This window comes from Mytilus trossulus, unplaced genomic scaffold (genome assembly GCF_036588685.1).
Source record: "Mytilus trossulus isolate FHL-02 unplaced genomic scaffold, PNRI_Mtr1.1.1.hap1 h1tg000174l___fragment_2___debris__unscaffolded, whole genome shotgun sequence".
Taxonomy (NCBI): domain Eukaryota; kingdom Metazoa; phylum Mollusca; class Bivalvia; order Mytilida; family Mytilidae; genus Mytilus; species Mytilus trossulus.
The window spans coordinates 80,927-108,063 of NW_026963307.1; the positions used below are offsets into that span (position 1 = coordinate 80,927).

The following is a 27,137-nucleotide window of genomic DNA, read 5'->3' on the forward strand; positions in this document are numbered from 1 at the left end:
CCAATATACATTCCTCTTAAATCAATGGTAGCTCTATAATATCTTTAACAACAAACGACAAAACAATGCAACTAATAGGACTATTAACTGGTTTAGACAAGGAATTGTAAATATACAATTCCTTGGATTAGAATAGAATAATAATCCCAGCGTACTCTTAACAAAAAAATAAGATTAAGAAATACAAATCATTAAAATCAGTCTGGGGTGAACTCCAAAGGCGGATTTAGGGGGGAGTGGGGCCCGGCCCCCCTTTTTGGAAAAAAAAATGGTTAATTGCTTATATAGAAAATCACTGAAGCGTGACTGGAGCGGGCTCCCTCTTAAGTCAGTCACTGAGTGGGCCCCCACTTATGAAAAATTCTGGATCCGCCACTGAACTCGAAAACTCTAGATAGAACACTCATTGGCCAACAAGTTACAAGTACAAAAAATGAAAGGGAAAGTAAAACGTGGCCTTTTCCGTGACCGAGAGCCAAAATAAACAGCATAACGTAGACGGATTAAGGGGGGGGGGGGGGGGGGTACCCCCTTTTTCGAGAGAAAAATTTGGTTGGTTATATAGTTATAGGGAATCATTGAAGCAAGACTGAAGCCGGCCCCCCTTAGGTCAGTCAGCGCCCCCTTTAGGAAATGTTCTGGATCCACCACTGTAGCGGCACCTACAGGCACTTGTCTCAGAAAAAAATATTCCTACATGTTTTTCTTAATATAACACTGCGGCAGCTCTCACAAAATGATATGAATAAGTTGCGGTAGATGGAACTAGACGAAACAATGTAGATTCCACCAAGGATTTGTATAGTTAGATCTAACTATACAAATCCTTGATTCCACGAGACAAAATTATCGTGTCGTGAAAAATTGGCTGAACGGTGCGACATGACATATTTGTGCAAAAATATTTATCATACTTGATAACTAAAATTAGCTTCTAATATATATATAAGGATTTTAAAATAGAAATTTATCTCTATGAGTTTAATTGGTCAAAGCAAATTAGTAGTTTTCCAAGCCCGGGTTACAGGTTTATCACCGTCACTGTTCATTGATTAGTGTAAACAGTTAAGATAAACAGTAGATCAAAATATGTAATAGTCAATAGAAATACGTGACATTTTCTTTTATTAATCACAATATATCCAAGTTATTTCAAAATGTTTTTTCAAAACAATCGACATGTGCTCTCTGACTCAGACAGCTAAAATGAAACCACCATATCTAATTTATGCTTTATATACGTCTCCAAATATAGACAAAATAGCAACTTCCATATCGGGAATGACAGCTCCTTTTACGCGATTTCATTGGTTAATGCACATTCTTCAAATAGTTAAGGACGTTACATTAATTTTGATTGGCTATGTGTGAAATTCCGAACGATAATATACAAAATCGAAGCGTGTGAGTTCCGACTGTTGATTGCGGTGACAAAAAGTAGTGTTAAACCTTCCTTTTAAATGCTTGAGTGACAGATTACAGATGCCATTCTATTATGGATGCTAAAATGATGTACAACGTTGTGTATTAGACCAGATGGTCGTGTAATTTCACTGTTCACAAACAAAACACAGACCGGCTTTTCCGCCGAGAAGTGAACTTTACAAGATGGATGTACTACCGAGTGGAAACATTTTTCGTGAGCTTCAAGTGGTGCATGATACTGGATATTTTTCGGCTCAACCATCTCTAGAAGATCGTTGGCAACAGGTATGTGATAAGATAAAATTTCATCAATTTAGATTTGAATCAACAGATAAATGGCCATTTCCGGAAACAAATTCCCCCATATTGATCCCCTCATAATGAATAACATTTTGACAGTTCCTGTATGAATGAACATGCAATTTACGACGTTTTAATAGCCAGATGTAATGTTGATGGACATTGATTTGAAGTCCAACTATTAAATATAATCTTGTGCTAGTTATTCGGTATGACAGGCTTGAAACAGGATAAGCTTTGACAGAATCATTTAGTATGCTTCCTTATTCTGTCTATTATGCTATAATTTATTTACTCCTATGCCTGTGTGCACCATCACAGTATACATGTTTCATTTGATTTCGACACAATGCACGTATTTTAACAAACACACATACTGACATTAGATTTGATTGCATTAGGGGTACTTGTGAGAATTTAGTTTGTCACATTTGAAAATACTTGTTGAATGTAAAAAGGAAAAATCATGAAACCTTAAAGGGTTACAGTAAATTACCATTGGCATGTGTACCAGAAGGAGACCAAACAAGAAAATCGCTGTGACACAGTATCCAAAACTAACATTTCACTCTTACACAAGTATACCCATTCATGAGAATGTTGATACGACATGTACATCTACTCTTTGATGAAAATTAAATGTTTTATGGCAGTCCATGCACATGATGCACCATTTCTAGAATATATATATGTATTACAATTGTATAAGAGAAGGCCAGGAAAAAAAAATGACACATCAGCAGATTTCCTTGGTTATCCTTGAAAAACAGTCGAAAACAAAAGTACAATTAAATGTATAAATGTACATTGTTGTCCCATACATTGTACATGTACATGTACCTCAGGTCTACCTTTTTAAGTCTCCAAAATATTAATGGAAACATTGTCTCAGCGTGTAGAGTACGCATCATTTCCCATTAATTTTAAATGACCAGCCAGCCAAAGGTTAGCAGAGTTCTTAAACAAGTAATTGTCATGATCAGAATGTTTAGACCACCAAACTAAATCAAGGATAGAATCAAATTTTTGTACTTTGCAATAAAATAATAGTGAGGACCAGATCTTCAAGGACCTCTAGGGAACTCTGGGTTATATTGATTGATTTTTGGTGTTTTAACTTTCAGAATAGGCTACATCATGTTGACTTGTTGTTTGTATTATTAGGGGAAGCTGGAGTATACCCGAGATTTCCACAGGTTTTAATTTAAAAAAAAATTAAATTATTGAGTTTTAAATACAAAGAAATTTTGAGGAAGACTTAATATCAGGAAGCTTAAGTTCATTTAGATTTAAAAAAGATTTAGTATATATATATCAGATCTACTCTAACATTAAAAATATAACAGGTTGATTTTCTAGGAACTATAATAATACATGATAAATAATGATATACATACAATGTACATGCACATCATACATACATGTACTTATTACTTGTATATTTTGTCACAGCAAGTACAAAAAAATGCTGATAGATCATAGGTTATATATACAATGTACATACAAATGTATAGGACGCATATTCTGTCTCTGAGATCCCAAGGAATGCCCTGAGTTAGATAATCTTAAGTAATTAGATCAAGTAGAACTACGATTTTCAAAAAGACTATATACATGCAAAGTTAATTGATTGAGGATTTCCTGGTGATAATAAGCTGATTATAACTTTCTTCCTGTTGTTCACCACTTTTTAACCAAATTTAACATAGGATAAGTTGATGCATGTACAATGTAACAATGTACATGTATAGTACAATGAACAGGTATTCTAAGGCGATAGTCTTAAGATCCATTGTGTATAGATACATGTAGATGGTGTTGGTGTTTGATCTGTTTTAACAAGGAAAACTTTGATACATTTCATAAGTACTTTTTGTACATGCATAACAATGACCAGGTACTTGAGATCCAATCTTTATGTCATAGTTTATTATCTGCAATACATGTAGCTATAGATGCTCAGCTTTCATGCATGTTTGTTCTATTTTATCAAGTTCTTTAATTTATTTCTGCCAAAGATGTATATATATAGATTTTATAAAATTGTGATGTTGTTTCTAATCTGATTTTCATTAAAAGTAAAAGTCTTTTAATTGTGAATGAGACATACTTGAAGTGATGATTATGCCAACAGTGTACATGTGCTTTATTCATACAATAAGATTTGTATGTTATTGAATAGGGAAATATATGAGAGATGATTTATGTAAAATTTGCAAACAACATTTATAAATCTCTTTTATTTTGAGGAAGAAATTGCATTTAATTAAAATTTAAAGTAAACTTTCTTCTTCAATCACTGCACTCGCTGTTACCAGGTAATATGGCTTGTTTTCCTTTCTGCAGAAGGAACAATTAATAAAACTCATATAAAAATGTATATAATAATGTTTTTACAAATTTATTGGATACTTCAAATACCTTGGTAGTAGCAGTGTTTCATATCATATTTTTCTCCGTTATTATTTATTTCCATGACAACGTATGTAAACAGTTTCATACAGTTGTTACACACCAAGTAACAGGAGTATTTATACTGAATGTTAAGAGTAAAACACTAAAAAAATACATGGAAATCATCTTACCAATCCCTATGATGTGGGGCTTCTGCCAAAAAGTTTCATTAAAGAGTCATGTCTTAAAAATGATAGAATGAAGCATCGAAATAAAAGTTTTGGTCATAAGAGGGTTGAAGGTTGCTTAAGTTGTGTGTTAAAATTTTTATGTTTAAAAACTGAACAAGCTGAATCTTGCATCAATGGAAAATCTGTCTGGACCAAGCAATGGCAAACATGTTTTTAAGTCCAGTCATATCAAACTTTATAAAATTTTCATTACAAATTGTAACCTGATTTAACTAAACATCTGCCAAAATCAAACAAAACTTTTGGTCTGGACGAGGTTCGGTTTTAAGACAGGTTTTACTGTACATAGTAATCACTTCATCAGAATACGATATTGAGGACCTTTATTTAATACTTTTACTCTCCCTCAAAGTACTACATTTCTTTACTCCTTTTAGACATGCATTTGCCATATTTTATAAGCAAATTGCTCTCCATTATCAATCTTCCTGAAGAATTAGAAACCTCAAGACTCCTGTAGTATATTGATATTCTCGTTTAATTATTATGTCAAATGCCTTTCCATTGAGATTACATGTGTACAATGGATATAGATTCCATTTATCTGACCGTCTGTCCCCTCTTGAGAACACAATTCGTGTATTTATCAGACATTATGAGTAGACCAGATCAATGTATAATTAATTCCCCACAGAGAGCCCCTCTGATTATAATGCTGTTTATAAATAGAATGTATAATTGAGCTTTTCTTCCATCAAATTTTTACATTTTCTACATGGTTATCCTTCGTTTTGTACAGGAAAAAAATACATGTAAATATACATGTAGTAATTACTGATTAATTAACGAGATAATTATTTCTTCTATAAAAATCTCCCTGTGGTAAACCCCTGGGACAGATAGTCATTTTGTAGCTGTATTGGAATGCATCATAGATTACTATAACATTCTTTCATAGTAAACAGTTGACCTACTTTACACTGAGTGATAGTAATATTTCAACATGTCCTGCTGTAACCCTGAGAAATTATAGGAATTATGGCTAGGAAAATCTAGGACACTAGCTATAGCTGACATTATTTTTATGGATAAAAAATTGATATTGTATATATATAATGTACATTAGTCTAGTTACCCTGACACTACACATTAACCAAGATAAAATGACAGCCATTAGAATATGTTTACATTTTACTAAGATTATTTATTCTCAAAACCAAAGTAAACATAATTTATTTTATTGTTTATTCAATTGTTTCACATTTGGTCATGCTAGGACCTATCATACATGTATATATATTGTAGCTTACTTAAATGAATAAATACATAAGATACACAGTTCACTCATTAGGATGTTAAAGCTCAAGTGATAGACTACATATATCTAATATCATCATGATATTGCATTGTGATTAATGAAAAATGATAGCTTTCAATAATTTCGGTGGTCACATCTTTCATCAATTTAACCTTATTTTATGATATATTTAGAATAATCCAATTACATTAAAGACACAATACAGTATGGGTTTTGCTCAATGTTGAAGGGTCATACCGAGTGACCTTTAGTTGCTTACATTCATGTCTGTTAGTCTCTGGTGGCTATTTGGCAATAATATGTACAAATGTACCACATTCCCTCTTATTTTATATATACAATTTGAAAATTCAAAAACAATAGCACTGCTGTCTGCCCAATATTACCACGGTGAATTACGATAGCGCTGGGGAGAACACTGACATGTACACATACATGTATGAAATGTACATTTTGGTTGCTTTTGAACATTTTATTTTTTAGAATTTCAATTTTTCACACATTGGAATGGTAACTTTTTGTCTTTTTTCAAAATATATAGTCTTCATGTTATACAGTAGTCTACAACAATGTACATAATTTGTATATATAACCATGTACATACAATTGTATATATAATAACCATGATTACTAAGTGGTCCGAATATTTTAGGATTTATAAAGTATACATATATATATTGACCAGCATTTCAAAGGTTAAACATTTAAAAGTATATTAAAAACTAGTATAATACATAAACCATGTATACTTATAAAAGGTCCCAAAGAAAAAAAAAACCATGTTTAATGTAAATTTTACACTAGACCAGAAACATGGCCTTGACTTGATGATATTACAAAAATAAGTTCATTCACTTTATAATCTACAATGTTAGATCTATATGAATGTGTGTAGTGAATCAGCTCGTGAGTAACAGCTGAAGTTGTACATCTTTAATCAGTATTTAGTCATTCAATCTTATGTAAGGCTGTATGAAGTAGAAAAGTGAATTGGCAGCCGCATGGGTTTAGGCTAGACCCTCATTTTTTGGAAATGAACATTCTGACAGTCCCAATAGCCTTAACCTAAAGTCACTGTACAAAATCCTTAATGATCAACAGAAAGAAATATTAGTACTAAAAGCAGAGGTGGATCCAGCCATTTACAAAAGGGGGGGTTCCCAAACCAGGATAAAGGGGGGGTTCCAACTATATGTCCCCATTCAAATGCATTGATCGGCCAAAAAAAAGGGGGGGTTCCAACCCCTGGAACCTCCCTCTGGATCCGCCACTGAAAAGTTATTGTTGGCCCAGTGACAAATAATTTAATACTGGACAAAATTTCTATTTTACTCCATGCTGTGGTATACAAGACTTTTTAGAGGACTGTTTATAGAAACCTTAGCTAGCTAAAATGACCTTGTTTTCAAAGAATGAATTTGTAAATTGAGGTTACTACAGATATAATTTTAATAAATCAAAGCTTGAAAACAACCTCTAGTAGAAAACAATATGCCATGCTGAGGTATTCTTTGAAGTATAAATGTACATTAACACTAACTAAGCATGGTTTTAGACCAGATTCTTTCATTTAAATTCCACGACTTCGGTCACAGGTTTTCAATTATATTAGAAAAAGGAAAGGTTATTATATATCTATTATCCTTTAAAAATAATCTAAAGTGTGTATTGCCTTCCTATAATGGAAAAGTATTAGTTCCATTCAAATATTAAAATTCACTTTTATACAAGCTCGTACTTGAAGTACTGGTAGTTTTAAGTTATTTAACGCTGACCTACATTTATTTATTAACTTTCAATGGAATATTCTCAATACTTAATTACATTCTTACATATATATGAATTTATTAAAGAGTGCATGCAAGTTTACATAAAGACAAAGCACAATAAATTTCAATTTTAGAAATGTATATATGCATGCCATGCACACATAACTGCAAATCATTTACTGCAAATATCATGCTACACGTACATTTTTGTAACCAAGAATTACAAAACCTCAGTACAAAACCTTTGGACCACCACTTGTTTGAAACTCTAGGGGTTGAATTACTTGATAATATGTGATAGAAAACTGCAATATCCATAGATATAATGCATTATCAGTCTCCTAGTTATTGATCTGAGTTGTGAGTGCAGATCTAGATATGCCAGAAAATGATTCATGTATCACCTTTGATATGTATAATTTACATCTGTTTGTATTTTGGCACTTCATCATCATTCAGTATATATACATTCTGGATGCATTTCAATTCATTATTTTCAAGTAGATTCCTGTTCTAAGGTCCTGTATTATTCATAACCTTATTTTATGTTTTTCAACCCCTTCCAGGCTTGTTGCGAAATTGTCTCTGAGTGGAGTAATTTAAGGTCATGATGCACTGAAGAAAAAAAGTGGGATGGTAGAACCTGCATCTGGTAAGGAGTCTTGACTCCTTTATTTGGAGGGTTGCAAGTTTTCTACCCCAACCCCATCAAGACTAATTTATGGTCTAGTTTTATTTGCATGGGATCATTCATGAAGAGAAAGAACAACGAAGCCACTAATACCACATGTGATGGTTAAGTTTACATTCATCCATTGTATTCTATCTCTTGTACATCTGTGTACTATTCTCAGTTCTTCCCTAGTGTAAACATATGTTTAAAAGTTTAATTTGTTTACCAATTTTTGATTCAAATTTTAAACATTGTACTATCTGTCTTCCAAATCAATGAAATATTTAAATATTGGTTGTTGACAAGTGGGGGTACTCAAATTTCTCCAAAGAAAAATTGTATACCTCTGTACTTTGGACTGTTCACTTGAGTGATTATATCTATTCTCACCTGAAAAATCTAACTGATCTACCTTGAAAAATTTCCCACACATTTTTTTCCATTCAAGCATTCCTTTAATTTTAACACACATGCTGAAATTTTGGCTTATAATTTGTTTATTTGAAAAAAAATGAAAGTAATTATTGACTTTTGTGACTTTTAATTATTAAACAAATATTTTGATATGTTTTTTCTAGAATTTGTAAAAAAAATGACATTTTTGTATGCAATTTTTGCAACAGAATGACAGGGGCTGTAGGCCATTGTACTTAGACCTATTCAGTAAAAAATAGGTCAATCATCAATAGACAGTAATAGATATAAAAAGGTTATCTAAATAGTTATTGCTGATACATCATAACTTATTTTTTTCAAAGATGGACATCCAACACTCCAAGATACTATTAAAAAAGTAATTAAATGACAAATGAATGATGGAAACTTTTAAAAAAAAATTATGTTTTTATTTATTTGCATAAAAAATGAAATATATTGAAAAGATGAAAAACAAAATTTTTATATTTTAATAATTGGAGGGTACCGTGACTCAGTGGACACGCTTGACAAATTAGGGTCAGATGCTAGGACATTGACAGCAACCTGTTTTCTGTTTTTGGTGAACATGTAGTCTAAGTCTTTATAGCTGACTCTGTTAGGCTTTGCTCATTGTTGAAGGTCATACTGTGACCTATAGTTGTTGATTTCTGTGTCATTTGGTCTCTTTTGGAGAGTTGTCTCATTGACAATCATATACCACATCTTCTTTTTAACATGTTTTCTAGTTTTGTACTTCAATTGTCATTTCAGTGCTTTTTATAGCTGACACTTTATGGTACAGGTTTTACTCATTGTTGAATGCCGAAAGCTAACAAACATATAAATGTTAACATCTTTAAAATTGCACTTCAGACTTGTCTCAATCCCTGCATAATCATACCACATCTTCTCTTTTTTATTTGTACATGTACTGTATTAACTGTATAATCATGGTAATTATGACGCCTCATTGACAATTAGTTTCTCCTCAAAATTCTTCAAACTGAAATTTGCCAGATTTCTGGGCATAGGAATTTGTGTTTGAAATCGGCACTCAGCTTGAAGTGAAGTGAGCAATTTAGTGTTAGATAATACATTTTGCATAATTTGTAATATTTAATTATGATAATATGAACAAATTCATTCACATATTTAAGTGTATTGTTTTGTCGTTTCCTGAGTTGTAAAGTATAAAACTTGAATTTAATTTTGGATACAACCCTTAGCTCTTAAGAGGAGATGTACTGGTTCACAGTGTCAGGTTAAGTCTGGGTAAGAAGTCCTTATTTTCTTTTAGGCATATTTCCCAATATTTGCACAAGGATTGTAAAATAGGAAATTTTAGCCATATATTTGTTTTCACTTATTCCCCATTTGAGATCAATTTTCAAAAATGTTTCCTTGCACTGATTTGAGGGACATTAGAAAAGTTGGGATCTAAAATCATTGCAAGAAAGTGTTGGTACATTAAGATTTTGTGAAATTAAAACTCTGTGAAATATCCTGGATGACTCTACAAAAGTTGATTTAAAGTAAAACATTTAACACACTCTGTGGTGTTCACCTATTAAACCATATATATATATATAAGACTGGTGGGGATCCAGGCTCACTGCTTCACAGTACGTGTAGCCTATTGATGAAGTATTTAGATTGGGTCAGGATGCCAGGCTATCAAACTTAAACCAAAGCAGAGCAAATCAGCCACTTTTCTAACAGGTTACCAAAGAACTCAGTAGTCAACTGTTTTTTCGACAAATCTGTACCACTTAAACATCAATCAACTCTCTTATTGTAGTAAATATATTTAATTTCCCCCAAACTTTGAAGAAAAAATAAACAAGATGAGTTATCATGGTAGAATAAGTACTGAAGATTAATTTATTTTTGTGTGTCACAATTTCGGGGAGTGAGGAAAATTGAGTTTTGTTCAGGTATTTGATTTCATGGTTTTGAGTAGTTTTTATGGGTAAACAGATTAACCACGAATTCAAATATTCTCTTATATATCAATCGTTACCATCCAACTGTAGTTGAAAACTTTGACAAAGAGTTATCAGTGGTTTATAAAAATGAAAGAATTAGTTTAAGAAGAAAGCTATAAGATATTAAAATGTTCATAAATCCTAGGAAAGTTTATCTACAACTTAAATACTTTTAATCTATGTGATGTTTACAATAATGTTTTTCTTGTTTGTTTACAAACTGATTAGGCTTACAATTACCATTTATTTATAGGTCAGACAATGTTTACTTACCAAAGTCAATACACAAATGGTTCAATTGTTATCATTCACAAATATTTCTCTCTCTTTCTGAGCTAATATCATTGTATTTATCAGTTATATGAAAATAGCCCCTTAAAAAAGTCTTATCAGTGTTAAAAGATGCTTACATGTTAAAAGATTATAAGGAATATGCATGAATTGCATGATATGCAAATGAAGACACAATCTTCCCTTTATTCATATATTTTTTTTTTATTAAAAAAACGTTTTCTCATGAATGGATGGATATTTGGAATACATTTGTTTCAGGTCAATGGGTAACAAACAAATCTTGAAGACAGTTGTTTTAAGTTGCCTAACTGATCTTAAGTTTCAAGTAAAGTTTAGAACTTAATGGGAAAAATATTAATTAGATGGTTGATGATAGTCAGGCACACAGAAACAAATTGGATCGCAGAAGGCGAGCTCCGCCAGACAGCTGCCTCTTGTTAAGAAAACAAAATTGAAAATAACAGTCGTTTTTTTGTCTAATGTAACATCAAATCCTGGTCCTGGACAGGGATCTCTGATATGTTTCACCAGAGTGGGGGTATGATAATTATATATCAATAAAAGAGTGGGAGGTCACAGACGCTTTAATAAACACACAAACACAATGCATTCTCCGTACATGTACTTTTAATCCATGATGATACGTATATAACTCATTTTCTTATCTGTATGTTCCCTTTATCTTATTGTAGCGTTAAGTCATCCTGCATCTGTTACAGAAGTTATATAAGATTTTGTATACCTCAATATATATATTGTCTTCTTGTGAAATAATGTGTATTGATAACCTTTGTCCAATTCAATCATTTATACTTTTCTAGACTTGGTATGACAATGCTACAATTTAAAGGATGATATATATTGTGTAGACAGTTGTCTATACCTATCAAGACAGTATATTGACCTAGATGTACTTAGGTTTCCACCATAAAAGTGCTGGGGGTTGTAGGGCTGCGGCTGTCCAATTCCTAACAGTATAATAAGATACACATTATTTATTTTTGCATAATTGGACCCTCAAATGATCATGAGATATTTAGAAATAAATTATTTACTACTGGTTTTGAAAAAAAAATTGTTACTTTTCAGTAACACACAAACATGACAAATGGATTACGACAGAAGGAGCATTTTTTGTTTTCATTTTTTTTTGCCAATTTGTTTCATTTATCTATACAAAACGATATCCAACCGTAACAAAAAATTAGCAGTCTACACTGGACAAATACATACATGTGTAAAATACAAAAAACAAATTACATGTAAACATGGCCTGTGATTGTATGATCCTGGCAAAGATTTAGATGGCTATCAGACAAGTGTCTGTTAGTACATTAAAGGTAGTTTAGATTGGCAGTAATATGTAGATGTTTTGTCAGATAGAGCTTCATTACAAACACCTTGTAGTAATACCGGTAAGTTATGTGAGATTTATTGTCCTGTAATTGTAGGGGGGAAGGTCAATGATTTACTGGTTCAATTAACAAAGAATTAAATAGGTCATGTTTTGACAGAAAAGAGGACAGTCACCTAATTTAGGCCATAATTTATTAAAAGCAAATCAGATGTTTTTGTGGGAAAAAATTGGTATTTGTATTGTTCTGTTTTGTAATTATAATAAGTAAAAACTTGTTCAATAAGATTTTAAAAGTCCTATAACGCAGGGGCTGGTCAAACCATTTTCAAAGGGGTGATCCCATGCCAACCTGGGATAAAAGTGGAGGGTCCAAACTCCAAAACCATTTGTCCCATTAAAATACATTGATTGTCCAAAAGGAGGGGCTTCCAACCCTGAAACATTTAAACCCTTAAGGCCTTTATCAAGAATGTAAAGTACTGACCATTACAACCTCTTTTCCTCTAATCCTGGATATGTCCCTGCAAATCAAGACATTTATAGTTGGCTTAATTCTGATACATTATAAATTGTGTCTGGGGCAGTAGTACAATTTGCAAAAACTTTAAAAACACTTTGTCCATTAGCACATATTACAGTTTTAATTACCCCATTAGTCTGTCTTATATATTCTATATATTAATAATAATGTAGCAAGCTGTTTCATGCTTTCATGAAAATAAAGATTTTTGTTTACAGTGATATTTATAATTCTATGTTCAGATGGTGATATGGAACCAAAATATGACATGTAAATTTCATCATTTGCACCTGGGCTTGAAACAGTAAATTCACTTGGAGCTGATGTATATAATAATTAGTTACAGATGTAACTCAAAGAATGCTTATTGAAATGTTGGTCAACATGAGACAGTAATACATAAAAATGTATAGACTTTCATCTGCTATCTTCTGTGGTATGATAGAAATATAGAAATTGTCATTTGTTAATAATTATACTTATTATGACACACATGTGTCTACTATTACTTATAAACTGTGAATTTAGAATTACTGTATGCATTTATTATTGTGATGGTTGCAGAACACAATAGGAAAAAAATGGGAGATTAACTATTGGAATTTTAGGAAATGCTGAAAACGAATATTTCTACCGAAATTTTTAATTTAAAGTTTTCATTTTTGCCAAATATATCTCTGACGCAATTTTTGTAGTAATAAAACATCGCAATACATTCTTAATTTATAGTATATTAGGCCTGGAACAGTTTTGACAGATCCTTTATCATATGTTTGTATTGTAATGAAAAGGACAGAATAGAGCCCTTTAGATAGTGGCCTATATTTGATAGATCAAATTTCAGATCAGATTTTAAACTGGCTCAATGTCAATGGGGTATCCATTTTCTCTCTCCTTTAAATGATCACAAATGAAGTATAAAATGCACACACGTAGAAACAAAACTCTTGTCAACAAAGTCCTAAGTATTTCCGTATTATTATTTTGAACAACTGATTTTTATCTGTTAATCAAGTGTTTCAACTATATTAGTCAAATTATAACTCTTGACAACATTTTAAAGGGCTCGTTAAGATATATAGATATGTGACGCTTTTTTCTTGTGCATCATGTACATTTCTGAATTGAAATTATTTAGGAAAGGAAAATAGTTTTACAAATAAATAAATAAATTAACTGAGAAGTTATTCAACTCAACATAATGTCTTAAAATTTTTAATATTGTCATTGATGAAAGGAAAAATTGTATGGTTAATAGATAGTTATCAAAATGAACAACATGTGTGTCTACTCATGTTGTGCCTATTATTATTATATTAGCTGAATGGGACTGAAATTATTCAATTTTAAGAAGAAAGATTTCTCTAGAAATTTGTAATATGGGAGATAACTCATAAAAAAAACATTCAAAATCATGTTTGGTATGTTAAATGCAATTATAAAATTCCTCTTGTGGTAAAAATAAATGATTTTATTGTCATTTCTGTCTGTTTACAATGTACAAAGATGTGTAGACTCATTAATTTCTACATACATGTAGGAATTCAAGTGCCGGTACATGTAACTTAACATGCAGAATGCACCTGCAAATGTGTTTTTGTTAACATTAGATTTATCCAATATTCAACACTTGAAATGTACAAATTAATAACAGGATGAAGTTAAGGTGAAAAATACAACTTATAAACCACATGTATGAATAAAGGTCATAATTAAGGTCACTTCCACACATGTATGAATAAGGGTCATAATTAAGGTCATTCAAGTTCCTTAAAATGCACTTGATACAAGTTGATAGGATCTTCCAAAAAATTTAAACAATTGTTCTCCATGTCTTCTGTTGTCCTTCAATGTGCATGTCATGGCGGTTAAACTGTCAACATATTAAAATATACAGACAACACCTTGCCAAGCCCAGAGTTCACAAGTATTTTTGGGTGTGGAAATTGAAAGGATCTGTAATTTCTTTTGAATAGTAAACACTTACAATTTGTTCAAAAGCGCAAAAATTATAAATTGTTTTTAAACAACATAAATATCTGCCAAATCTGTCAGAGTAACGATTTTATTTAGTTTCTTTAATTGAAATCGGCATGTTTGTTTGAACAGTAGTTCCCTTGTATGTGTGAACAATGTCAGTTGACTTCTCGCCAAAGTTAGAATTTATGTCTGGGTTCGTAAGACAAGTTTAGACTTTGTAGTAAATCATTTTTTGAATTGAGAATAAGTTTGTAAGACGTTGATTGGTTTATCTAAACAAATTTATTGTACTTAGCCATAACAATTGCCTTTTATAAGTCCTATTAACATACCAGACCCAAGTTGGTTAAAGCTTTTTGACATTGGATTTTAAGACTTCACTTTATTGAGTTGATTTAATACGCGTAATTTACATTTTAAAATTTTAAGAACCGAAGTGTATGCTCATGGAAGGTGTACTAGTAAAAATGACTTAGAACCCTGAAAATTTGACATAATTTGACACAAAATATAATTAATCAGTATTAATGGAATGGATTTTTTTTTTTATATAGATTGATCAGAATTTGTACATTTTAAAATTTTATCGACCTGTATGCCCAAAGTGTATACTTTTGAAAAGGGCTTAGAACTATGAAAATTGGACACATTTTATATAATTAACGGAATGGAATATTTGCATTAGTTAAGAAGTTGGCAGTTGTTTTATTAATTGTATCAGCACAATGCATATATCAAATAATGATGGCCTTTTTTCCATTAATTGGAGTATTAGCTTTATATCAAATACCCAGTATATATATCCAATATTCATTGAATATCATATTAACCCAATATCTTTTTTTCTCCTTGAACTATTTTATTCTGCACTATATACAAGACACACTAGTCTGTACATAAAAATCGGTATTTACAATGCTATGGACATTAAGTTATTGATCAGGAATATTTGTGTAAATATTAGTATTAGATACATTCCTTTCAGCTTTGTTTAAATAAAAGCCTGGATGATTTGGTGTACAGACAGGATTTTATCATCATATAATGAGGGGAATCTTAGGGCATGTTTTATCTTGATTTTTTCATGGAGGAATGGGGGTGCATGGGTGCTGGGTTTCTTGAAAATCCAGGAAATCATTACACAGTTTTCATTATGATGTATTTATAATTGAGTTAAGGACAAAAAAATTGAAATATTAAATCTGGATCTAAAAAAAAATAAAAAATTGAAGTATAAAATCTTAGAAAGAAAAATGCAATCTTATATCTAGAGCACATGGTTCTATACATAGAGATGGATTCTACATTGTATGATCATGTAAATTGATGAGCTGATAGTTTGAAGCTGAAAGAATGAATGGATGAATGAATGAATGAAGATTTTCAGATAAAATGGTTTTCTCAAAAATATAAAGGCATTTTGTCTGTTGCTAAATATAGATTGTATCTCTGTATCCAACTGTGATACAATATTTCTCACTTGAAAACAGTTTAAAAATGTTTAAGAAATGTGCAGAGAGTTTTTTTTTCATAAAAAAGAAGCTCTTATAATTATATATCAGTGGCAGATCCAGGGGGAGAGTTCGGGGGGTTGGAACCTCCCTTTTTTTGGGACGTCAATGCATTTGAATGGGGACATATAGTTGGCCCCCCTTTTTCAAATGGCTGGATCTGCCCCTGTATATATGATGGATTATAAATTGACTAGTAATTGAAGAATTGATTATCAATATTTTATTCGGTCCATTATAAATCATTCCCAACCACTACAAAAAATAAATAATACCACACACATATTATATGCACACATACTAAAATAAATTAGCTCATTTGACTTCATAATTTTTACTAAGCATTAGTTCACAAAAAAGCAGTAAGAAGACAGGAATACAGTCAGATCATTACGACCTAGCATATTAATTAACAAACTATTTTAATTTCCAAGCTTCAAAGCTTTTACCCAGCATAGTTCACAGTAAAAGCAGTTTGAATCTAGGTTCTATAAGAGTCATATCATTACGACCTAGTGTTTCAATGAACAACCTTTTTTAACTTCAAAGTGAAAACTCAATGGGATATAATAACAGATAACATACCAACACATGTCAGATACTTAAATATGTACAGTGAAACCTGTCTAAAACCAAACTTGCATACACCTAAAACCTTTCTAAACCAAACATGTTCTTTAAAGTCCAGTCACATCAGGACAGATCCTGCCATTTTCAAAAGGTGGGAGTTCTAACCCAGAATTAAAGTGTGGGGGGGGGGGGAGGGACCAACCATATGTCCCCAATCAAATGCATATTGATCATCCAAAAGAGGGGGGTCCAACCCCTCGCACCCTCCCCACTCTGGATCCGCTACTGCGTATCAAACTTTATGAGACATCTTCCATATAATCTAAACAAAATCTTTGGTCCTGACAAGGTTCCGTTTAGGCCGGTTTTACTGTACATAATTGTAGTACTTAGATGTCTGTGTGACCTTTACTTATCTGATGTATATATGACCTTTACTTATATCTGATGTATATACATGTTCACACCTGATAAACACCTGGGGAGGGATGCTGAAAACTATAGTGTTAAAATCTTAACAGGTTCTATTAATGATTTATATCTATACAGCTATTTCCCTTTGATTATTAGTTTGATGTAGACTGGTTCTCTGACTTAATTAATGGAATTGAGGACCAGTCTAATCAACATCAGATCTGCACCAATAGTTTAATAGAATAGACATTTAGAAACAGAATGTGTCGAATTTTGAGGAAACCAATCTGATCAAAAAACTTAACACATCCCAAGACCAGAAATGTGTCTTCATAAATCCAGCATTCCACATTGGGCTTCTGAATGGCCCCTTGACCATAAGTTTTACTGAGTTAGCGAAATGTCAAAATAAAAATCCACTTTTGATTTATTATGTACTCAAATAGTTCACTAGAAATATAATGGTCTTCTGAATGCTTTCCTTGGCAAACCTTTGAAGGTCAGTTTTATATTGTTGTGGTGTCCATTTAGTCGAGTCACATAGAATAATTCTTTTGACAAATCATACTTTTAGTTCAGTCTATTTTAAAAAGAATATATCTTTTGAAAAACTTTTTCAGTGCAGTCTTAATGGCCTTTTAGAATAATTGTTTTGACGAATCGTAATATTTAGTTTAATCTACAGAATGATTCTTTTGAAGAACTTGAATTTTAGTTCAATCTCATAGAATAATTCTTTTGACAAACAGATTGAGTTTAGCCATGTAAAATGGTATAAGTCTTTGGTAGATCTTTAATAAGCATTTACTGATTCTTGCCTTCTTTACTCCTGACTATTGTCATTATAGAGTCGTTACTCTACAGAAAATTGCTACTTTCGTCCATCTCATTAAAGTTACCTTGTTGATCGAATATGAACGAAAATATAATATTTTTTGTAATATTATCTATTTAATGAAATGCTAATTAGAGACTGAGGGAAAGTTAATCGTCTATGCCCAAAGGCTCTAATAAATATGATTGTGAGCTATCAAATATTGCTTTGAAATGATTAGCTTGAAATTTATGTCTTTCCAATTTATATATTGTTCTGTCATTGCACTGGTTTTACTTGTGAAGGACACGCTGAGGTCGTATAAGGTTAATGTTCAATATTATGATACAATCTTTATTGTTATATAAGTAGTTTTGTTACAAACTTCTATATTTGAATTTCTTATAACTAAAAGAATATATTGAATGAGCTTTCATCATGTGATCAAAACTTTAAATATTGAGATCTTGTCAAGTGCATGTTGGATAATTTTGTGTCAAGAATTAATACACCTTTTGTTTTTCTTTAGAAAAAAAATGTATTCATCTTCACATAGAAGAATGCCATTTTTCACTTGAATGTTACAAGGTCAATGTCACCCTATACCCAAGGTCATTCTGTTCAGCTTTAATCTCTAAACTTCAAGTGCAAGCAGACACATTTCAAGTACTGTCTATTGTATTGAGAGAGCTATCTTTCAAACAAGAAAAAAGACACTTAATATAATTTAAGATGACGGACAGATTGAAAAGTTCAATTTCTTCAATCAAGTACAATATCACTAATTTTAAAGATTAAATTTATGGAAAATTCATGAATAGTACAAGCGAATAAACATGATTTGCTCGATTGAACAGTAATTTTACTTCACTTTATAAGATATGGTAGGAATGTGATTTAAAAATCCTCCTACTACCGGATCAAATAACTCCCGGATTTTTGTATAATTAAAGGATAGCTGACTGTAAACCTGCAAATTCTCATGCCTGTTATTTTCACGTATTCCTCAGTGTCGCAAAATTGGTGAAAATATCACCTGCTCAAATGGGTTAATGTAGAAAGCAATATTATTGATGTGAATGCGCAGATTTAGCCCACACTCAAAAGATTTAAGAAACAACTCAAGCCTATGATATAAAACAAACGTTGGGACGTCTTTATTATGGCCAACAATATTAATGCTCCTGAAAATTAGAAAACAGAGAACCTTTAATTTCAACACAAAATTGCCTCTTACTGCTTAAGTTTTACCTTTATTAAAGAGTGCATGGGCCTTCATCATGGTCATCTGAGGCTGTGTCTGAATATTTCTGCTTTTAGGCTTAATTATTAACAACAACAAATTATTAAAAATATTTCCTGAAGACTAACATACTCATATATACTCAAAAATCCTATTTCTTAGTATATATTTCTTTGAAATATGATACTGCACAAAGGTTTACCTTAGACAACAACAAACTGAAGGCCGACATTAACTTTTATTAGATTTTTCTTTATAATAAAGTTTCTGATTTCTAAGAAAATTATTGTAACTTTTGTCTTTGATCAATAGTAACTGGTTTTTACTAAAAAGGTAAATAGTAGATTTATCATATGACAGACCTGAAGGACAAATCAACTCATGGAATCGGAGAAAGAATAACAAATATAACATACATGTATGTCCAAAAACAAAGAACCAAGACATTATACAGAAGATACATAATAGAAATATATGACAGACCTGATGGACAAACAAGTTCTTCTGGTATCACAGAAAATATAACAAATATAACATACATCTGCTGTTGTCTCTTTGACATATTCCCCATTTCCATTCTCAATTTTACATCCAAAAACAAAGAACCTTAGACAATACTCCTCGGTGTTATGTAAACTACTTGGATAAAGAGTTGTCTCAATAGCACTCATACCACATCATCTTTTATCTTTAAGATATCATGCAAAACTGAGTCAGAAACTTTTGAATTCAAGATGATAGAATTAAGAATGTGACTTCCATGATAAAAGAAAATATTGAAAACAAGGCAACATACTTCTTTCCAATTAAACCACCTGTTTTCTCAAAAAATAAATTTGAGGGGGAAAAAAGCTATTTTGAAGGTTCATAATTTTATGGTTTTGGCTTTGCTACTACAAAAATAACTTAAAATGTGTATGTGATGATAAGACTCCACCAGTATTTTTATCTTTGTTTTCGACTATCAATAAAATCCACTAAAATAAATAGGTATCCAATAAATAGCAATGAAGCCACAATATGTTATCATTCATTGTGCATGCAGACACAATATTGTTATGTGTCCACCTTACTAATGTTGCAGGTCTGTCTCCAGACACAACATTTTCCTCCATCTTGATACTTATCTAGCATGAGTATTTGTATGCTTGCCTCCAGACAGTAAGTTGTAGGTGGCACTTATCTTATCTTTTACTGTTGTTTATGTGATAAACATAAAAGTTAATGTGATAACTGCTGAAGAGGTCAAAGCACTAATACACCTGTTCATTTGGGGGAACATTTCAAAGTAGATTTTATTACTTAAACAATTAAGTGAAAGTTACTAATTTTGTTTTATATGATGTAATTTTTGTAAAATATCTGTATAAACACTATGAAGGCAGGGGGTTTAAAAGACTCCCTGTAAATGATATATACAATAAACGATTATTAAAAATGAAGTTTTGATTGAATTTTGATTATGAAGGTCAGAGTGTCTTGACCCCCAAATTACCCCCTTAAGATCCATCATTATTAAAAATTATATGGAAATATATCAAAGGCCAATCATTTTTTGCTTATTATGCATTTTTTCATCCTTGTTTAGAGTTTAGTTATGAAACACAACATGAATCTAATCAGAAAGTCTGAATAAACAAGATATAAACTACAAACTGATGATTTGTAACTATCTTAACAGATGTTCAATTTCTATGGAATGTTTGTATAGCGAAAGTTTCCAATATTTGTGGTTTATGTGGTATTTTTTTAGGTCATTGACTCTTAAATATTGATGAGCAATGCTATTTTGATTGAGTTTTGAGATATTGACAGTTTCTGCTAAAATTTCAGTAGTTATTGGGTATTGGAAATGACTCACAAATTCAAATTCATTTATACTACAGTAATCTATTCAATGACCTAATAAAACTGTATTTCATTTCACAGATATGTACAGGATATTTTGGCTACAGTAATTTCCTACCATCGTGTTAGTATACATTTTGATGTAAAAAAACCTCTACACAAATTGTAAGGAAAGGAAGGAATAGCCCATTTCTTGAGCAGACTATGTGATTTACATGGTACATTTGGAGCTAGTTAATGCCCCCTGCATCTTTGACTTGTGTTCTCCCTGCAGTATCCTCTGTCTTTTGTACCAATTAATATCAGCTGTGTCTATATTTTATAGACAGAAATGTCTACCAGGTTATTGATTGAAGATATTTGAAGATATTATTAAAGTTATTATATTTTTTTTTCTCAAATTTATTAAAAAAGGTATAAGAAAAAGCTGGTGACAAAACATTTTTTTTATGACTCATGACTTTTATGTACACGTTGAATAAATTGTCTCAAAAAAGGGAATCAATTTGTATAACCAACAAAACAAGGAATCAAGAAATTTAATAAGGAAAGTGTTTACATGGTTTATTTTATGCCTTGTTATTAAAATGTTAAATGTATTAAAATTATTCATCAAATCATCTATGGTATGTTTCATATGTTTACTAGACTCAAATGTTCTAACTGATTGTTTTTCAGCATACTTAATGAAGATAAAGATTTTTTTTCTTCCTGGCATTGTTTCACATTTCTTCATGCCATAGGGTCATTTATAGCTTACTGTGAAGTGTTGATTTAACTTATCATTGAAGTCTGTACATGATTGTACATCATACATGTACATTGTTTTACATCTCAATTCTGTGGTCTCTTGTAATAGCAAAGTTGTCTACCTGCAATCCTTCCACATCTCCTTATTTTCTATTTTTATCCAGAAACATTATTATGTCCTTAAGCTTGGAATCTGATTTCAAATATACATTTGTACTGTTGCTTTATATTTATTTAAAAAAAAAACCATGCTGACTACTGTAACATGTTCTGAGTTAAGATGTCTATCTTTTTAATGAGGACAAATAGTGAAAGTTACCACTCAAGGCTTTGTTGTTAATTGAGAATTCAAACAGACATAGGGTTAATTAGTCCAGAAAGATTGTAAAACAAAATGTGCATTATTTCTATATATCTGTACACAATTTAGATGTAATCAAGTTTATTTCACCATTTTCTACATGAGAAAATGCCCGTTTAAATCAGAAATATGACAGTTGCTTTCCATCCTTTTGTGCTACAGATTTTGCCATTTGATAAATTAAAGGACTCTCCAATTTAAAATTTTACCTTGAGTTAGTTTTTTTTGCTAATATTGTACTTTTTGATATAGACATATTATTAGTTGTAAACATGATATTATTACCTAGTTTGAACAGGCGACTTTTAACTACCTAATCTAGACAACTGAGCATTACCTTCCCTGATTTGACCATGATTGTATACTGAGTTCTGAGAATGTTTACCATATAAACAGACTAATGGATCCCTAAGGAACCATTCTCTGGAATGAGTAATTGATTTTTCATGGATCAGACTCTGTCATTTGATGATAAACTGCTAGATAACTAATTAATTGCTATCATATAATGATTTTCTAATGAGAAAAAAAGGAGATTTAACAGTTTGTGTAATGATGTTGCACTGGTCATTAGAAAAGAATTTGACACTTATAATTTGGTGGCACCTGTAACAGGTGGAAGGTTTAACACATGCATAGTAATTAGACTGACCAAGTTGAATACACAAAACAGGTGATTCTTCTTAATTCTCTTTTCAAAAATGCTGATAACACACATTTCTTTCATAGAACACCTGGACTAAATGTTTGATTCTTGGGTTGATTTAATAAATTGATTGATTGTCAGTGTTTAATACCAGTCCACTTTCACCACTCATTGGCGGATCCAGGCCGATCCAGGCCGATCAATGCAATTGAATGAAAGCATATAGCTGGACCATCCCCCCCCTTTTACTCTGGGTTGGGAACTCCCCTTTTTAAAATGGCTGGATCCGCCCCTGCCACTCATTATGCTAGTATATCATGGTAAAGGAAGCAGGAATGCACAGAGAGAGAACCACCAATCTCGAGCAGTTGAACATTTCTTACAACTTGCCAGACTTGCATATCACTATATCAGAGAGGAGTTATGAATATGTACTACATTGAACAAATTTGAACATATTTTTAGCTCATTAATCAAAAATGTTTTGTAACTTTGAACCAAATTCATGACACTTAGACTGTAAATACATGGAATGGTTCATCACACATGATGTATTGTTATTAGAAAATTTGTATGTTTTAATTTTGCCTTTAGTGATAATATTTTTTAATGAATATGTATCTTTCTCTCTTTGTAGGTAAGTTCATAAAGTATATGAAGAAATGAATGGTGTATGATTGGTCATGGCTTTTTACAGTGGTTTATGAATACCGGTAGTCATGGTTTTTTACTGTATCAGTTAAAGTATGAGCAAACCCATTGGTATAACAATTTTGAAGATTTATGGCAGCACAAAAGTTTTCAAGACAAAGGCAAAGTTCTGTAGAAACAGAAAGAAGAAAAGAAAAAGAGCAGAAGAAAAAAGAGAATAAGAATGAAACCTTTTCTGAAAGACTGCAACTGCAACTTATGTAAACATGGTCTTTCAGGAGGGGTTTGTCTTGGAATAGCATTAATATTATAGCTTCAGGCATTCCTACACATAAAAACAATCCTTGAAGAAAGCATTGATATAAAACAATACACAACTTTATTGCCTACTTTGAAAGACTGCTGTAGCTCTATACTAAAAGTCTTTCAGGTTAGGCATCATGTATAACAAAAAAAATCACATCTAATTCTGTCAAATTAAAAAGCTGACCAACAAATGCGATAGCAAATGTTAATTTGGGAATAAATACAGTCATGGGATATAAATTTTCTTTAAATAATGAAATGTTTGAGATCATTTGAATTTTCAAGTGAAAGGCCCTTCTTTATAACAGCAAATCTTGTACAAAGCATCAGTCTCAAGATTAGGTCCTAGAAAAGACAGGTACTAGACAAAAATTTTAGCACCCAAGCAATATTTATATACTTATTCAGAATTGATATTGCAAAATACAGTAAGATGAGTATAGTAATGCTTAAACAATTGTTCTTTTTTTTCATCCATAAATATGCAATTAAATCTACATTTATTAGATTGAATTTACAATATCAACTTACACTTAGTGACAAAGTGTATGTTAAGCAATCTTATGCTAATTGATTCAAAGTTTTCTTTTAAGGAAGTTATGTTAATGAGAAATTTACTTTTACGGAAGTAATGTCACAAACCCCTATAGATGTAGAATGACACTAATTTGAACATTTATATAATATATCCACCTGTTCCTCTATGGCAGCCCTCAAGTATTTAATCTAAAATAATGTAAATAAGTTCAATACTAAAGCTTAACTAACATTGGTATGTCATGTACACTTCATTAGGGGTTTGGGAGGGGTACATGGGACTATTTATGGCAGCTGAGGTATAAAAATAATTCCAGATCACATTAAACGTTGTAGCATCAAATTACCATGATTTTAAAAGCTCCTCATGAGAACACTTTATTATGCTGTGCATCCTATGCATAATTATAAAGAGCAGTCCCCATATGATTATCTTATAAAAAGAAGAGGTGGTATGATTGCCAATAAGGCAATTTTTCACAAGAGACCAAATGACACAGAAATTAACAACTATAGGTCATAATACTGCAAATCCCATGCCACATAGTCAGCTTTAAAAGGCCCAAAAATGACAAATGTAAAACAATTTCATTATTGTCTAGAATAAACCCGAGTGAGCTTGGGTTTGAGTTCAAATGTTAACTATAGTTGGTTAGATATATACATGTAAATAGGACGTTCACTTTTAGAAGAGTATGCTATTTTACATGTAAAAGATTCACAGTAAGATTTTCACAATATTAACATTTAGAGTAGATTTTGTCCAAAAATTATGCAAGTAACAAAGAGTTTAAAAGATCACAAGAGTTTTTATGATATATGAAATTTCAAGTCACTGACCGAAATATCTACTTTATATTCATAAGACTGACTGGTACGTGTAATAAACTGGATAATTTTGTCACATCAAATTCTCATTACCAAACACTGTTTCTATTTGAAAAGGAAAAAATATTTATTTTCACTCCATTAAATTTTTAAATTTCGATAGAAAGTGAAAGGTATGAAAATACAATTTGTCTGGAGGGAAAAAATATAAAATATGTTATTTTAACACCTACTTTTGTATACCTTTCATTATCCGCATAATCTGAATTTATATTTTGTGGTCTAACAAATTATGTTCACTCTTCTGAGAGAATTGAAATTCATTTACTTGTGAATTATGTCAAATCTTTTAATTTACTTTCTTTTTTATTAAGTCTAATCTTCACTTCAGAGAAAATTTAAATTTATGTGCTTTTGAATTATGTAAAATCTTCAGGGAAAATTGAAAATGATTTGCTTATGAATGCGTATAACATTATAATTGACATGTTTTCATTCCATTTATAAACTGACCATAGGGTGTTGAGACAGTAGCCATATTATAGCCACTTGACCCCTTGACCCATGATTGTAATCTGATCCCCAGTGCTTTTTTTCATCAATCGCTATGGTGTAGATTTAAGATAAGTTCACTCAGTTGAAGACCTCTAAACCCTGAAAATAATCTGGTCCTAAACAGATAATCAGAGGTGTGAAATACCTCACTAAAATGATGTGGGCTGTTCAAGTATCCTTCATCAGGCCAATTCTTAACTTATATGAAAAAAAATTGTTAATGTTGACTCCTCCTGCGCTGAAACCCTTTTTGATACAATTTTTTTTTGTTGATTCTTATTTCAAAGATTTCCCAGATAGTATTCTATAGTATTGAAGAAATATGGGACTTGCAACATATTGTGTTCTTCTAGCAGTTTAAATTACTTTCTATGGTAATACTGTGGATGAAGTTTTTTTTTAAGTTCAGTGCCACAGCATATTATTTTTCTCAGTGACATATATAAAATTAACATTTTTCCAGGTCGTGCTATGGACCAATACTTGCAGTTTGTATTTGGTCTTGGCTGAAACAAATTATTTTCCCTTGAGAGGAAATTAGCATTTTTTTCTAGGTTATAATATTATGTACTTTTACCTGTATTTGGTGATGGGTCATGGCTGGAGCGAACTGTACATATTCAAACCAACATGACACTTATCAGACATAAAATGATTTGACCCTTCAATAATGGGGTTAGATTGACCATTTGTTTACATTAAATGGTGTCTGTTTAGAAGACCTGGGGCGGTACTGTTACAATGTATAGTAGGATGGGATCTTAAATCTATCTATTGTTATCATAATAGTTTCCACAGTTGGAGAATTTTAATCTTCAAATTCTACCTATAATTTTTTCATTGAAAAAAAATCTTCAAAATTGCTTATACCTGGAATAAGGACTGTGTTACAAATATTCTTTGGTCTGTTACAATTATAAAAATTTCAAAATAATACTTTTCCCAGTTGGAGAATTTTAATCTTAAAATCTACCTATAATTTTTTCATTCAAAAAAATCTTTAAGATGGTTTAATACTTGAATGAGGACTGTCTTACAAATATTCCAACAGTTTTATTAGGTTAAGATATACAATTATACAAATATAAAAATAAAGTAGTACTACCATAGTACATTGTACAACCAGTTGTTTAGGTGTACCGTTTGTTGAAATCCCCCTAAAGTGTTTTGTTTAATTTTAAACAAGAGTTGGGACTTATTTTCAGATTATGCTGTAATAGAAGGAAATATAAGGGGATAAACTTCATTTATATAGCTAGCTGAAAACACTGAAGTGCAAAGTTTTTCAAAACTGAATGAAAATTGGACAAGATTGCTTTTTGATTAAAATTGTGTTGAAATACCTGGCCCTCAAGTTATAATCTATAAATATTTTTTTTTATCTTTTTGTGAAAACAACGTTACAAGTTTTAGTAAGTTTTGAATTACAACTAAAACTATTACTTTATTTTTCTTAAAATTAAATCTTGGTTAAAATTAA

The 27,137-nt window shown here is 31.2% G+C and overlaps 1 protein-coding gene across 1 annotated transcript in view; it reads left to right on the plus strand.

Annotated features, from left to right (window-relative positions):
• Positions 1-1,332: 1,332 nt before the first annotated feature.
• Positions 1,333-27,137, plus strand: part of LOC134700842 (Krueppel-like factor 6) — a gene marked incomplete at its 3' end in the record, with an annotated part of 42,737 nt that continues 16,932 nt past the window's right edge. The window contains exon 1 of the mRNA XM_063561995.1: positions 1,333-1,710. Coding sequence (XP_063418065.1) covers positions 1,609-1,710 — 102 coding nt within the window. The remainder of the gene's footprint in view (positions 1,711-27,137) is intronic.